The following is a 15270-nucleotide window of genomic DNA, read 5'->3' on the forward strand; positions in this document are numbered from 1 at the left end:
ATCAAACAATACTCACGAGAAACGTGTTTCTCCGCCGAGTTGCTGTAATGTCGTGGATGTTGCACGGGGGGGGTATCGTGCGCGCCGCGTAATATCTATATAATAGCCGTTAACAACTCCGAGGGTACAACGCACGATAAATGTGGGTAAAATGCAGTAGCGGGGATTGAAACGTTAAACCGCAAAACGAGCGCGCCGTTCCGCATCCGCATGCGTGCGTACGTGCGTGCGTGCGTGCGTGCGTGCGTGCGGGCGGACATTGCGCCGCCGCTGCTTAAATAATACGTAAAACACTCCGGGCCTCCGAGATATTCGCGGTCATTAAAATCATCTTACACTTCGCGCGGACCCCGTTGCTCTCTGCATTACAGCTACATTTAACGATACATTACGCTCTCCTGTCGGCTATTAAGACGTGATTATCCTTAAACAATGGCTTGCTCGTGTTTTCCCCCCGGTCGTTATTTTCGAGGGAACAGGGCGGTAACCGAATTAACGAGTGTGCGTTCTCCATACGCGCACCGCGGATTTACCGGGTTCAAAAAAAAGCGCAGTTCATCCGTCAAAGACAACGGTATCGTCGATACTGCCATCAAGCGATCGGTTATTACCGTCCTTACCGTTAACCACTTAAAGATCCGGCAACAACTATTGAAACATTGCCGCGAGAGAAAGAGAGAGAGAGAGAGAGAGAAAAAAAGAGATCGTTTTCGAATGCCCGATGAGATATGTAAAAACGGCCATTAAAAACGTAACAAGTTCCTCCACAAAAGGAAATTGGGGGAAAGAAGCCGTTTAAATACGAATTACGCAATATTATGTCTGAGGTTTTTTTTTGCCTTTTCTACCGAACGTATATATTACGTAAACGTACCGAACTGGCTCATAAAAAATTCAGATTCTTTGAAGTGAGGAGGAGGAGGAAGAAGAAGAAAAAGAAGACGAGGAGAAACATACTTTTTTCGAGAGTTTGTGAAATACGCATTGAATTAATTTTAGATAAACAAGAGTGTGTGACTTTTAACAAGTTAAGGAGGTTTCCATTTCGCTTGAAATTAAAGAAAAATGATCACTTGAAGACGCAATATCCCGGTGGCGCGTCGAATCTATTGAATTAGAAGCGCGGTGTCTGCCAAAATCGTTAATAATTGGATTATGTGCCCTGCGCGCAAGCGCTCGCTAACTCAATTCCGTCCGTTTTCGCGGCGCGTTAATATCGGTCCGGGAAACAGGAAGACCGAACTTACCCACCGGCTTCATTAAAGACGCTTCTAGCTTCGCGCGGGATCTCGTTGTCGCTCGTTTACCTCGTTAGTTAAAGATCCCGATAAGAGGAAGTGTGCGCACCTTTTCGCCAAGTTCGTTGGCCTTACGACGGTCGTACGGAGCATCGCTACGTAACTCGAGTAGATATTTTGAGTAGAAACTTGCCATCGTTATTGTAATTTAACATATTTGTCGTTATTTTACTTAGAATTTTGTATGTTAAATTAATATTAACTATTTTCAAGAGTTAAAATAACACAATTTATATATAAATACATAAATATTTGGTGACATATTTTATATATTGAAGTAAACAGATAAATGAAGTTACTTGCTTTTTACAACAGTTACCATGTGCTAAATGGACATTTCTTTAGTTTCCGTCAAGGTATTTAATACACGGGTTATGTCGATTTAATGTTAATTTTAATTTTATTAAATAAAACCATAAATAACCGTACTTTTTAAAATAACATTTTAATTACGTTTAACATTACATACACACACACGCGTGCGCGCACATATGCCAGTTTAGCATATTACTTCACTGTTTGATATCGTCCAAAATAAAAAAATTTTGTATTAACTTCTTACATATTATTTGTGTTACCTTTAACACTTGTAAAATGTGTTAAATTTAACACAAAATTTTTTAGAGTGCACCATGTCGAGATAGTCGCAGTCGTGGCACGTCTACTCACGCATTAACCATCGTGGTTAGATCGTAGTTTTTTTTTTCGCGCAAAAGACGAGGAAATCGCACAGGTCGACGCGGGACGATACGCCTGTGAGTTTCGCTAATGATCGCGGTGGCAATTAGTTAAAGCCTCTCCCTTGTAAATCTTCTCTAACTAATTACTTTTTACACCCCTCCCAACCCCCGATGAGAGTGGAAGACCACACGGGCTTTCTTGGGGCGACCTCGCGGTTAAACGCTAATTATTATCCCTGTCCGCGATAAATTAAACTGCCAGAGCCTACCTTCGAATACGGCTGTTGTGCGTATGCACGACGCTTGATGGAGGATGGCACGGACGTGGCACGGTGCGCTACTCTCCCGCTTGTTAGATTTGTGTTAGCCTTCTATTCTGCGGAGTTAATTCGCGTCACACACACACATACACACGCGCAACGCAAAATCACGCCCTTACTATCGCGCGTGAGCGGAATGTTCGGACGTCTTTGGAGTTGCCGCCAACTTTTATGGCAAGCGAAAAATAGGGACGGCTAATGCATGCGAAGTCTATCTGCTGTTGTAATTCTCCTATGGTTACTTTCCTTTTTCGGATGTTTCTGTCGTTTGCGAGTTATTTCTGATTTTTACTGCATAATTTATACATTCATAACTTATAGTTTTAACGCTCTAATATAACGCTTCTTACATTTTACCTTCAACGTATTCGGTCTTGAGAGACAGCAATTCTTAAAGTGGCCTCTTCTTTTTGTTATAAACATCCGCTACACAGAGGATATCTACCTCGGCTACACTATTCGTTTTCCACGATAAACGCAGTAGTCCCGATAAGTGGCGTTCCTGTACGGGATCCATTACACCATCGTTAGCGACGCTCATCTAATTAGCTTCGCTATAGCCTGCTAATAAAGATGCACAAAGCAACGACGGGATTTTCGCCGAAGATGTATGATATTCGCGCGAATATATTTGTGGTGTCCACGAAGTAGTAGCGGCCGGTAGCTAAGACGACGTGATCACATAAGATATTATCTTGAAAGTCAACTTTAAAGTGTCCATATATCGCGATTATCGGAATTACAGCGAAAAGCTTCATTTTTCAATGGCTCTCTTCTTACTTATTTGTCTTATTTCAACAACATATTGAAGAATTTAATCCTGCTTTATTCTAACATTCCATTTTAATTCAGATATTTCGTTGATTTACGATGGTCCTACGCGAATATTCTTTCTATACTTTGCAATTTTAGAATTTCTTTATAAAACTCTTAAATGTCACGCTCTCAGGGAAATAACAGTAAACTAGCACTTTTATAGCTTGAAGGTAATTGAGCAGACGGAGTAGATAAAGCTTATTCTCTCCCTCAAGAGCAGGAATTACAGAGGATGATGATATTCGGGGCACTTCCGTTACTGCAAATTAAACTGCTCTCATAGATGATATCGCCTGACCTTTCCGAGAGAATTGTTTCCCTTTTCCCTCCTGGGGATCGATTCATTATATAGCGCCGGTGAATTCCCTCCGAGGGAACCACTTCAGGAAGCGGTCTAGAAATGACTCGGAGGAAGTGGAGGTAGTGCAGCGGAGAAGGTTGCGCCGTGACCTTCGCTCCTCTGGATCCGCCGGGAGCCCCGTCCCGTCACGTAGCTTCGATACAACGTGTAATGACAGTCCCGAAGAGAGAAACGCACAGCCGCCGATGGCGAATCCGGTCGCGACGCCGAATAGATTGCGCACCGATCAGCCATCATCATCATCATCATCATCATCATCATCATCATCATCATCATCATCATCATCATCATCATCACCGAAACGTGATCGCTACCGGCATTAACTTACGCGTTACCCCCCCTCCAATGTAACAATCAGCACCAATTTGCCATCCGGATATTGCCGTACGTAGTAGATGCACCCTCGCGCATTCTTTCCCTTCCCTTCTTTGCGAGTCGTTTGTAATCAATCGGAATGATGTTCTTCAACGACGATCCCTGACAATTTTCGATGGCATTCTGTTAGAGACAAAGCTTTTCCGAGGAAATTTTTCACATGAGAAATTAAATTTCTATAGGATATACGTAATATAATGTTACAGTAAAGTCAAAAGAATAGATACTATTTTATAACTATAAAATATTCGACTTATCTTAATTACATAATCTTTTATAATTATATCTAACTATAAGAATCTTGATTATATCTGTCGTTCCTGTGATATAAAACGACAGTGTATATTATTTCTGTTCAATATTTTTTTTAGGAAGCTAGTCTTTATTCTCTAAATTTTATACAGTAAACGTCACTTTAAGAGAGTGAAAATATTGCTACTACAATTTTTTGAGTGGTTTTCTATTCCAATAAAAGTTAAAGTCACTTCTGTAGTAAACTTTAGAGTAAACTTTAATTTTTATAAAAATGGAAAATCACTCAAAAGATTGTAATGGTAGTATTTTCATTCTATGAAATTTATTAAAGAGAAGACAAATTGCACAATTTTATTTAAATAAAGTATGAATGTATGTGTAAATTTATGCACAAATTTATTTCATATTGTCTTGTGATTGCAGATTCTCAGATGGAGCAAGGATATAGATCGGAGGTTCAAGAACGAGCACTCGTCGTATCATTGCAGATGTTTAGCTTGATCTTGGAGCGCGGTGTATTCCTGCTGAAAGCTCAGCTAGATAGCGGGCAGGAACCGAGGCTGGTGGTCGGCGAGGATCTCCAAGTGCTTCTACCAGCCATTAAGGTACTTTCCTCTCCCCCTCTCTTTCCCCCATCAATACGTATCGGTTGAGCGAAGTCTTAATTGCGTTTCGCGACGCGAGTCGGCGAACGTAAGTCAATTTCCGAGTCGAAATGTTGCCTCGATCACGTCCATCGTCTGTAGCTCGCCATTACGGAATAATTAGATCTGGAACAGCGGCGGCCAACCTCTTAACTTCTTGCTAGTCACATCGCGGTATTCTCGTATCTTCAGAGCCAGAGCAAATACGCGTGCGCGTATCCGTAAAAAAAAAAGGTTTTCATCCCCCGTTCGTCGCGGTAACCGTCGCGGTTTTATTCTATTCCGCTACCCGCACGGGATGATTTATGGCAGGCTCGTTGGTTGATTACCACTGGTCCACAGGCCGCGATTGCATCAATCTGGAAGGCGCCGGGCCGCTTTTCTTCGTCAACTCGATTCTATTCCACTTCCTATAGCTCGCTGTCCCGCGCCTGAACGCGCTTAATCACGAGAAGAATTTATGAATCGCCGCGAGAGTTACGCACCCACGCATCTGCTGTGGTGGCCGATATGTCAGATCCAAAATCCGATCGCGACTTGTTATGCAACTCAACGTTCGCAATTAATTCACCGCATGTCATCGTGCACATGATTCATCGATTAATAAATCGCTCTACATCGAAATCTCCAAGTTATCAATTTCTCAACTTGGTATTAAGATAGTTCTATCAAATAACAATTCTGAAATAAATTCCCATTTTTATAATATTGTCCGAGCTGGTATTTATTTAAAAATATTTATTAAAAAGAATTGAAATCGGTTGTACCGACCATTTTTGTGAGAAAAATTACATCAAAGGTAGTTTGTCAAACCAAAAATTTTATATATACATTTATATAACTAGTATTTTTTTTTTAATTGAAAATTGGTTATTGACCATTTTAGAGAAAAATTAAATTAAACATAGATTGGGTAGGGTCCACTCAATGCTACAAATGTTTCAAAGCATTCTTTGATTAATTAATTAATAAAACTTTATTGAACAATAAAATACATCGAAGCGTACATGAATAAAACTTTTTTAAGTTGTACAAAAGAAGTTGTGTAAAATCAAAAAAATCTAGAGTACAATTGAGAATGTTATTTAAAATCCAATACTTAAATAAACGTCGATCGCTGAAAGAGTGCGTAATGCAATCTTTTCAGACCATTGAAAATAACGAATTGTCGTTGGTTAATTATCGATTTTACACCATTAAATCATGGTTAAATAAATATTTTGCTATTATATACGTACTGTGAGAAATTAGCGCGTCTGCCTAGTCATACACTATCTATTTCTCAACTAACGAGAAAAAGATATGAAGAAAAAAAAGAACAATGATTACTATCGGAATGCGAGCTGATACAAGGAATAATAGCCGGACTCGCGCTTACAACTGAGGTGAGACCATTAATATTGCCGATAAAGTAGACGCGATACAAGGCCGCTGGAATATGTTTCACTTTATGAGGATGGATGGATCGTGCCCGATGAAAAAAAGCATCTCGCGGGAGTGTCTATAAATAGCGCGGTACTTTCGCGCGTTCTTTGATTGTTGAAAACTTGATAAGGCTGTAAATGACGGAAATAAAAATATCGGAAGTATCTTTCTCAAATAAGAGAGATGCTGTTACGTAAGGAAGAGAAAATAATTCAAGAACGTCCTCGACTCGAAATAGTTGGAACTTTTGCTTGGTTCCTCTTATATAACTACTGTTTGATGATGTAATTCTTCTCTTGGTACATGTACACATAATGTTTTTTATCAAGAAATAATTTTGAAAAAATATTTCCCTTGTTTTCCAGGTCGTCATGTTTTTATTATGTTTTTCAAGTTTAAGATTACATTGAAACAAATTTCGAAAAATTAATTATTGTTAAAATTTAGTTAAAATACATCAGCACTGTTTCTTCTACTTATTGTACGATACATGTTGCTTTGGAATTGACGGACTATAATTTTACTATGCTCTCACGTTTGTTTCTGCAGATCTGGTGCGACTGGATGCTCTGCCACAGTGCCGTTTGGAATCCTCCGCCGTCTTGCACGGATTACAGAGTCGGGTAAGTTTCTTAATCTTAAACTCAATAAAGGAAATGAGATTTGCGTGTACACGGCCTTTAGTCACCGCGGTGTTCTTGGCGTCTGTAATCTCTTTATATTGTTTCGCAACATAAATTTCGTTTGGCTTATGAACTGCCCTGTCTTAATTACAACCTGGATTAATTACAACTTTGTTACGCGTGTTAACCACGCCTCGCGAATACCTTTGGGATTAAAGTTAGACGCTAGCGCTAAAACGAAATGTCGCGTGTACTAAGATTGTAGCATGCAACAGAAATGTTCGATATATCTCGAACTTGCCAATCTTGCGGTTTTGTGGTTTGTGTGGTTTGAATCGGTCCATCGACTTCCTGCAAGTGCGACGTTTACGGGGGAATTTGCGCTGTATAAAAATTTGCATTTATTGAGACCAACATGCAGTGGCGAAGATGATGGTTCACGAGAGATTCAAGAGTTTATTTATTATTAATTATTATTTGTGGAATAATCTACATATATTTTTACTGGCTATTTAAGCTTTATGATTATTTATTCAATGATTAATGTAACAAAAAGACAAATGATATAATTTAAATATTTATATATAATTTTTAAATAAAGCTGAATAGATAAAACTTTTACAATAGAGTAAAAGTGGCCCAATTTCGAATTTGATACAATTCTAAACGAAATAAGATATTTAAAGTTCAAATTTTCTTGTTTTGTACTATGATAAAATTGTGTCGAAAGCTCTGCTTTTTGTTTGTAGACATAATTTCAAACATGCTGGATTTAAATATTTATGCACAAATTATCCTTTCTAAAAAAGGGCATGGCATCGATACTCTCTCGCATCTCTCGAAGTATTGTTTCGTCGCTTTTCCGCGATGCCGATTGGTTTTCTCGTTGTGCTTATTTCGTGTTGCGAGAGTAATCATTGCGATTGAATTTTGACAGCTGTCAAATTTGTATAAATGGTTATCTATACCGGAAGAGACGGGGAGAGACGGGGAGAGACCGGGAGAGACGGGGAGAGACGGGGAGAGACGGGGAGAGACGGGTAGAGACCGGGAGAGACCGGGAGAGACGGGGAGAGACCGGGAGAGACGGGGAGAGACGGGGAGAGACGGATTAAAGAAATAAAGAAATATATAAGAGTTTGAAATTATGCCACTTCACCTTATTCAAATTTAAAACTATCGCATGACTAAAAGAACAAAGCAGTATGATTAATAACAGCTTAAAGATTAAGGGACATCAAAGTCACTTAGACCAGTATTCATAATTGAGTCTTATATTTAAGATCTTAAGACGTTATCAATCAATCACAGAGCTGTATTAGCATCTTAAGACATTACTTAAGGCTGTTTTAAAATAAGATACGGTTATATATACCGACCTAAGTGACTGTTGTTCCTAGCTCATGGCATTCGGTGTCAATAAAGACTCTGAAATTAATTTTTTTAAAATATCTTTTTTACGATTTAGGAGATTCTGAAAGATGATATTGATTCGAAAATAATTGTTGTTCGAACGTCATTAGCCTCGGGATCACAGCTGTCGCGCACGAACGAAGCACTTAGCATGTAGCACGATCATGCTCGCTGAGCCTTGACTGGCCTTGAAATAATTTCGACTCTAGGAGCGAGAAGGGTCATTAGCGTTCGAAGCGCTACTGATCGTGTCGGGGTCTGATCACATTTAACTATTGAGATTAATTATAATATAATCAGGCTCGTTGAAAATACCTCGCATACTCCAACTTTTTTTCGTACTATCTTCTAGCTTGTGCTATCTTCGAATTTAGGCCTTAAGCCTTACTACGTTTTTTACGGGATAACGCGTGAAATAAAAGCCGGAAGAGAGGTGGGAGGGGCGACAAATTGACAACAAGGATAGCACGAAATTTATCCGATCGGTCGTGCCAGCTTAATAGACGTGAGCGTGTTCTAGCGCGAGCCGATATCTCACGGGAACGGGAGGGAGGGAGAGGTGATGGAAGCGAGCGTGGCGTAGGTCACGGTCAACCGCTGCAACGTATCGAGGCTCGATCTCGCAAGTCGCACGTCGTGCACAGGTTCCCGCGGCACTATTTCTACCACTACGCTTCTCTCGCGCTCTTCGTCGTCGCGAATGCATAAGTTACTGTCCCGCTTTAATTATTACCGCATCGGCGGTTCTGATTTCGACGGGGGAGAAACAGAGAGAGAAAGAGAAAGAGAGAGAGAGAGAAAGAGGAGGGGGTGAAGCTCAGGTTTCGCGAGGTAGTTGGTGGTCTACATCGCGCTTTTGTCGAACGAATTAATCCCCCGAAGCAACGGGAGGACAAGAGGAGGGAAAGAAGGGAGATTTGCAGGATGTGCGCCGCGGCTTTCGCCAACTCGCGCACTCGTTGCACTCGGCCGCGGCTCCGTCGCAGCTGCGCGTAGCGACTATTAATTCAGGTTGACACTTGAGGTGTTTTGAATTATGGCTGTTGTATCGGACTATTAATTTCCTCGCGCGGCGATGCCCCGGCGAATCGCACGCGGTGTGAGAAACTCGCGGGTAAAGACGTCGCGACACCCGCGGCGTTCGGCCGACGTTCCCGTGGCGCGACACGTGTTCGTGATTGTAATGGTTCCGCTCCGTTCCTAATTCATAACTCTTGCACCGCTGTCGCAATTTGATTGACGAATTTTCGAAAAAGAGGGAAGAGAACGGGTTAATGTGTCTCCGTCATTGGCGCAAAATCTAAAGTAACATTAATTTGTTTAAAATCCTGGCATTTTATTTGGAAAATTTTACAAATTATCAGTGAACTGGTTGAACAAGATGTACATGTTTAATTGCGAACAACTCTATTTCTTATGAAGACGTGAAATGTTTGCTTGTGTGAGATACAACACGTATAACATAAAATAACAACTGCTAATAACTTTAAAACGAGCCTGCCTGGCTCTGCTTTTTAAAAAAAGTATTTTTCGCAATAATTTTTTTTTTTTTTTTTTTTTTTTTGAGGAAAGGATTTATAAATAATTATTAGTATCAAAACTATTCAATTGTTCATTAATATGTAAATGAAATATTCTTGTTTTACGTAAAGATTGTGTTTCAAGATTGACCAATAAACAGTGTTTATCAAAATAACTATAAAATCTTTAACTACACAATCTTAATAGTTGTTTTATGAATTTTTAAAAAATTTTCTTCATATTTTAAAGTCGGAAAATAGCGTCGAACGTGACAGACAGACTCACGTGTTCAGGTTATGAATACTGAAAAAAACGTGTTCAGGTGAAGGATTAATAATATATATTATAGATTTTAATACTAAAATAACATATTGAAATCATGAGGCTCTTAAACACAGTATTTTACGATCCAGTTGTTGATTCAATTTTATCTGATGATGTTCTACTTGCTGAACTTGCAAAGCAATAATGGATTCTGATTTGAGCTTTATCTCTCGCGAACCCGTTGGGGTGGTCCCCGAATTCTGGCGTGCCCCGCGCTGAGTCACGCCGCTAAATAAGGGACCCAGAAGCACGGGAAATCCCCCTGACGCTCTTGCGATACTCGAAGGGATCGCGCGGGCCCAGCGTCTCACAAAGAGCCCCCGGGTCGGCGCGTCTTGAATTGATCGTACGCAAACGTGAGCGAATTCCTTTTGGCGAGCGTTTCGTGCATGCTCGCACAGAGAGAAGACGAGAGAAGAGAAGGGGAGGGTAGTACGCGCCGTTCATCTTATCGACGCACGGCGCGTCGTCGCTGCTCGGCGCGAGTTTCGCTAATGAGATAAAATAAAAGAAGAGTAAGAGCCACAGGTGAGAAAGACAGAGAAAGAGATAGAGGGAGGGGGGGATAAGAGCACGAGAGTCACGGTTGTCCAACTGATGCAATCTACTGTCCATTAAACGAGCCTCAAGGCTCCCTCTTTCCTCTCCCTCTTTCCTCCCTTTCTCTCTCTCTTTCTCTCTCTCTCTCTCTCTCTCTCTCTCTCATCGAGACGCAGATTTTTTTGTGTGTAACCAACAGCTACTATCTGGCTGGGATAGGTTAATCATTGTTGCTCGTTAGCGATTAACAATTACGTGAGTCAAGCGTTTCCTTGGCAAGGACGCCGCGCGCGATCGCCGATCCTCTCTCGATCTTGATCGTCGTTGCAACTCGGAGCAACGACGATTCGCGATGCAGACAGACGCAGGCGACTTCGCGCTGGCGAGTCCCATCGCGATTAACCGATGACCTTTAACGACGCCGGCCGATTAATCGCCGGGCGGAAACCGCAACGTACTTCTGCTCGGTCACGAAATTAAGCGATCGGTAAAGTCTATTCTCACGTGATATCCTCTCTGGCGCATCGTCACCATCGAGGCCGCGTGTGTGTGTGTGTCATTGAGATTCCGTACGTTGGGCGCGAAGTTTGCACGCTAAAAATTTATAGTCAGCGATCCGTTCCTTTGCGAAACGCAGGAGCAAACAAGCTATGCTGTTTTATTTCGTGAAGAAGCATTATAACGTACATACGGAACGTGACCGTTGCTGCAACCGGTATTGCGATTCTCTTAAATGCTCTTGTTTGGTACAGTGAGAATCCGCGCGATCTTAGAGCCGCTACGAAAAAATTAATTGAACGGGCGACTTTAGCTTTACAGTAATACGGAAGTAACGAATGGAAACGTATATGCTCTGCCGCGGGTAGATCATTAATAACGTCGGCGGAACGAGCCGCCGCCGGTCATACGAAGTACATTAAATGTATAAATCCGTGATCTATTATTATTATCGTCCACCGCGCGCATTACGCCGGTTTCCCCCTTGCCGCAATAATTTCCAATATATAATTATTCTCGACACTGATAATGAATAGTCGCGCGGGAATATATCATATTCGCGCGAGGACCCGACACCCTCTCCACCTTCTTCCCTTCTCTCTTGCGTCGCAAACGGTCGGATATAAATTTTATCAGTCGCCCGTTTTCTTTTAATCGCGCCCATTCGCGTCTGTCGGATTTATGTATCTCACCTTTAAAGAAAAAAAAAAAAAAAAAAGTACGCGAAATCGCACCACGTCCCATGCGAAAGCGTGCGAAAATTCAACGTGCGTCCCGTCGCGGCCACGCGGAAGCCACGCGAATCTTCGAAATATATCGACGCATTTTTCGTGCGGCGCATCGAAAACTGTATTTTCGGCAAGCGGAATTTCATCGGCAATGCCTTCTCTCGTCGTCACGTTGATTTCGAATTCGCACTAATTTTGTAACCCTTGTGGCAACAAGAATTCGTGTCGCGTGACGAATGATCCAGAACCGAAAATATTTACCTCGTATTAACTCGCGTACCATCAGGTAGCGAAGAAAACCAAGTAGCAATTTGACTGATTATTTTTTTTTTTTTCACATGAGCAAATGTTTAAGCAGGTGTTGTTTGCACAGCCGGCAAACCTTCTCGGGTGCGTTTATGCCGTCACTCTTATAAAAACAATAATGAGGAATCTGAAATCTGTAGAAAATTAGTCCCGAGTACTACCTCGAGAGATACAAAAAGTTCGTCGGCCCCGCGGCGCTAAAGTGGCGTCAAGCAACGTTAAAGTAGACCCCTCCCCCAGTAAAAAATATAATTTGGGGAATTGAAGATCATTATATCTCATCTTAATGCGGCGCAATCATAAATCACTGTTCGATGACTCGGTTTAATCACGCACGAAGAATTTGACATTGGACCTTGGTGTTATCGAATTTCTTTCTCATTCTTATTGAAATGTTTATTAGAAAAACAATTGAGTTTTGTCAAGTCATGATAAATCTTTATTTTGACGATTTCTCTAACGAATGTTGTTATGAAACTTGGAGGAGACTTAATTCGATTTTCTCGTTTGTAACAGACCGCCGGGAGACGCGTGGAGCAGACTAGCGACGATGGTGAACCTTTTGGAGAAATTAAATTACAACAGGACGACTCTGATTCAAGGCAAGGATACGGAGGATCGCGAGGAAGGTAAGGAAATGTTTCCTGCTGATCTTTTATGCGATAATAATTTCCGCGCACTCTGTCAATGATGACTGAATGTTTTATCTAAAGATCAACGTGCTAGAAAATTAAAAATCGCTAAATCGTTTATACGTCGTTTATATTGTGCAAAATATATTTCCAATCCTGAAACCAATACAAATAATTAATTTCGAAACAGTGACGTTATTCGATTTACAATAGAAAAGTCCGATAACACTTAATATAATTAACAAAAGCGGAGCTCGAATAGAATAATTGGAAAAGGTATAGTTAAACTCTTCAACAAAAATTCCTTAATATTATTTGATTATAAGAGCTATTATCCTTCTAGCGAAAGATTTAACAAATTTCCTATTTTCCGATGCGTTAATTGATAAATTTATTCTACTGTCGAATTTTGAAGAATATTTTATTGAGTAAATTTTAAATATAAATATAATCTTATCGTTTTATTTTATTAGTAATAACCAATAAATTTACTTTATTACTTATTGTTGTATTTCGACGTTTATTTTTCGACGTTGATGCTGATCGAGCGCGCGCGAACAGCGAGAGGAATGGCAATCGGTCGAAACGCTCGGATGAGGTGCGAGCGATTCTCGCGGGCTGACCTGGACCAGACTTAATCGAAAAAGTCGCGTTCCTCGAAGTCGGTGAAGTCGGTGCCCGGTCTGTTGACCCGTAGATAGCTGGCGCGACGGTTGCATAACGGTGAATACGTTCGACATGACCACTGCAATGCCATTCTCTTGCAGCCGTTTACTAGCGTATGGCCAATGGTCTTCCAGCGTGCGTGCGAGCCACATCGTCACTATATGCATGCCGCGCGCATGTTATGAATACACAAATTGCATTGCCCCGAAGCCCATTCACGTATAGACCTCGCCACGAAGACGACCCGGCTATGCGTCTCTCGCAGATTTTTCGGCGACCACGCACGAATTTAGCACGCATCGTCTGTACATCCGGCCGGAGTAGCATCGTTAGATACTTCAAGTTGTGGACGTAGAACTGATAATAGTCTATCATTTTAAACTTTCTAAAATAGCGTGTAGACTTACAATTAATTTTTTTTCAAGAATCTTAATTCGAGAAGCGATATTACATATTAATGGCTTTTAAATATTTCAAGACGAAAGGACGCTACATTATACAACGAAGATGTTGAGGGCCAGAGTTTTATATTCTTTGATACTAAAGTTCCATTTCATTCTTTGCAATAAAATTGCTTACACTAAATAGCAAGTGAAGTGAAGATCGTTAGAGTACCGATAAGAATCATGGTGGCCTGTCGCGAGTGCGTACGGTCCTCGCGAGCAGAACACACGACGAATTTTTCTATTTTCAATAGATCGTTAGACGTGATCGCGAGTTCGGTTCTCGAACTGGGTCTTCCAACGGATCCGATCGCCTGGAAACGAGCGTTCCAGTTTCGCGACGCGTCCTTGCTCGCGGTACACTTACCTCTAAGCTGAGTACATATGTGCGGACGTCAATATACATTGCATAGTGAATATCATTACGCACGTATCGGTGAGGGTACGGCCGATCACATGGCTGACTAGACTTAATAAGCTTGTTCATAATCCGGGCTTTCATTAACGCTACTACTGCTTGTCCCAAAGATGTTAGAAATTAATTAAATTAATTCGTTATTAATTGTTTAAATTCAAGCAATATTTGTCGATATTTAAAATTGAAATCTCCAAACTAACGGATACGAATGAACAATTTGTTTTCGTTAAGTGCGAATGATACTAGTTCTTATTTGTAACATGACCATGATTTCGCATTTTTTGAAGCAAATTATTCATTTGTTTATTGACAGAATTGCGTTTGTTTAGTGTAATGTCCTTAGAGTATAGATGGAAAAAGTTTAAGAAATTCTTTGCATTATTGATAAAAAGATCTAACGGTCACTCCACTTAAATTTTATTGCGGAGTAATTTTATCGCTGATGATTATTTGCGCTCATGTTACATACGTAAAAACTTAATACCGGAATGTAAAAGACAACGGATCGCGTTAGAAGATGCACTAGAATCGCATTTTAGCGATTCCGAATCGCGCTGCATAAACATCTGACCTCCTTTCGCGATACGTGATATAGATCTTTATGCGTTTTCGCGGCGCAAATTCTATTCGTATGCTTTCGAAAGAGAACTCGATTTGGCACGATCGCAGAACTTTACACAAGAGCACCGATCCGCGTATGCATAAAGGATGATTTGGATTTTTACGTTTTATTTCAGACTTGGAGCTCGTAAAACTACCGGAGGATATCACGTTGGCTGGATTCACCCCTCTCATGCTGAATCCTCAGGATCCTTGCTACGTGGAAAAAACGGAAGATATGGTAATTTGTACATTGCGTTACGTCTCTAATTGCAGTAATATACACATCTGGACAAGATACGCTTTTATTGTTGATAACGAACAAGCTTAAAACAGAGTTCTGTACCTCGAGAAATTTCAAAGTCTTGGAAGGAAACTTTAAGT

General features: G+C 40.8%; 1 protein-coding gene across 1 annotated transcript in view; it reads left to right on the forward strand.

Annotated features, from left to right (window-relative positions):
* LOC105833320 (telomerase-binding protein EST1A) overlaps positions 1–15270 on the forward strand; it is a 90719-nt gene that overhangs the window by 43703 nt on the left and 31746 nt on the right. Inside the window, 4 exon segments of the mRNA XM_012674975.3 lie at positions 4529–4710; positions 6724–6797; positions 12644–12756; positions 15024–15127. Of these exon segments, the coding sequence (XP_012530429.2) occupies positions 4529–4710; positions 6724–6797; positions 12644–12756; positions 15024–15127 (473 nt within the window).

This window comes from Monomorium pharaonis, chromosome 3 (assembly GCF_013373865.1).
Source record: "Monomorium pharaonis isolate MP-MQ-018 chromosome 3, ASM1337386v2, whole genome shotgun sequence".
Classification (NCBI taxonomy): domain Eukaryota; kingdom Metazoa; phylum Arthropoda; class Insecta; order Hymenoptera; family Formicidae; genus Monomorium; species Monomorium pharaonis.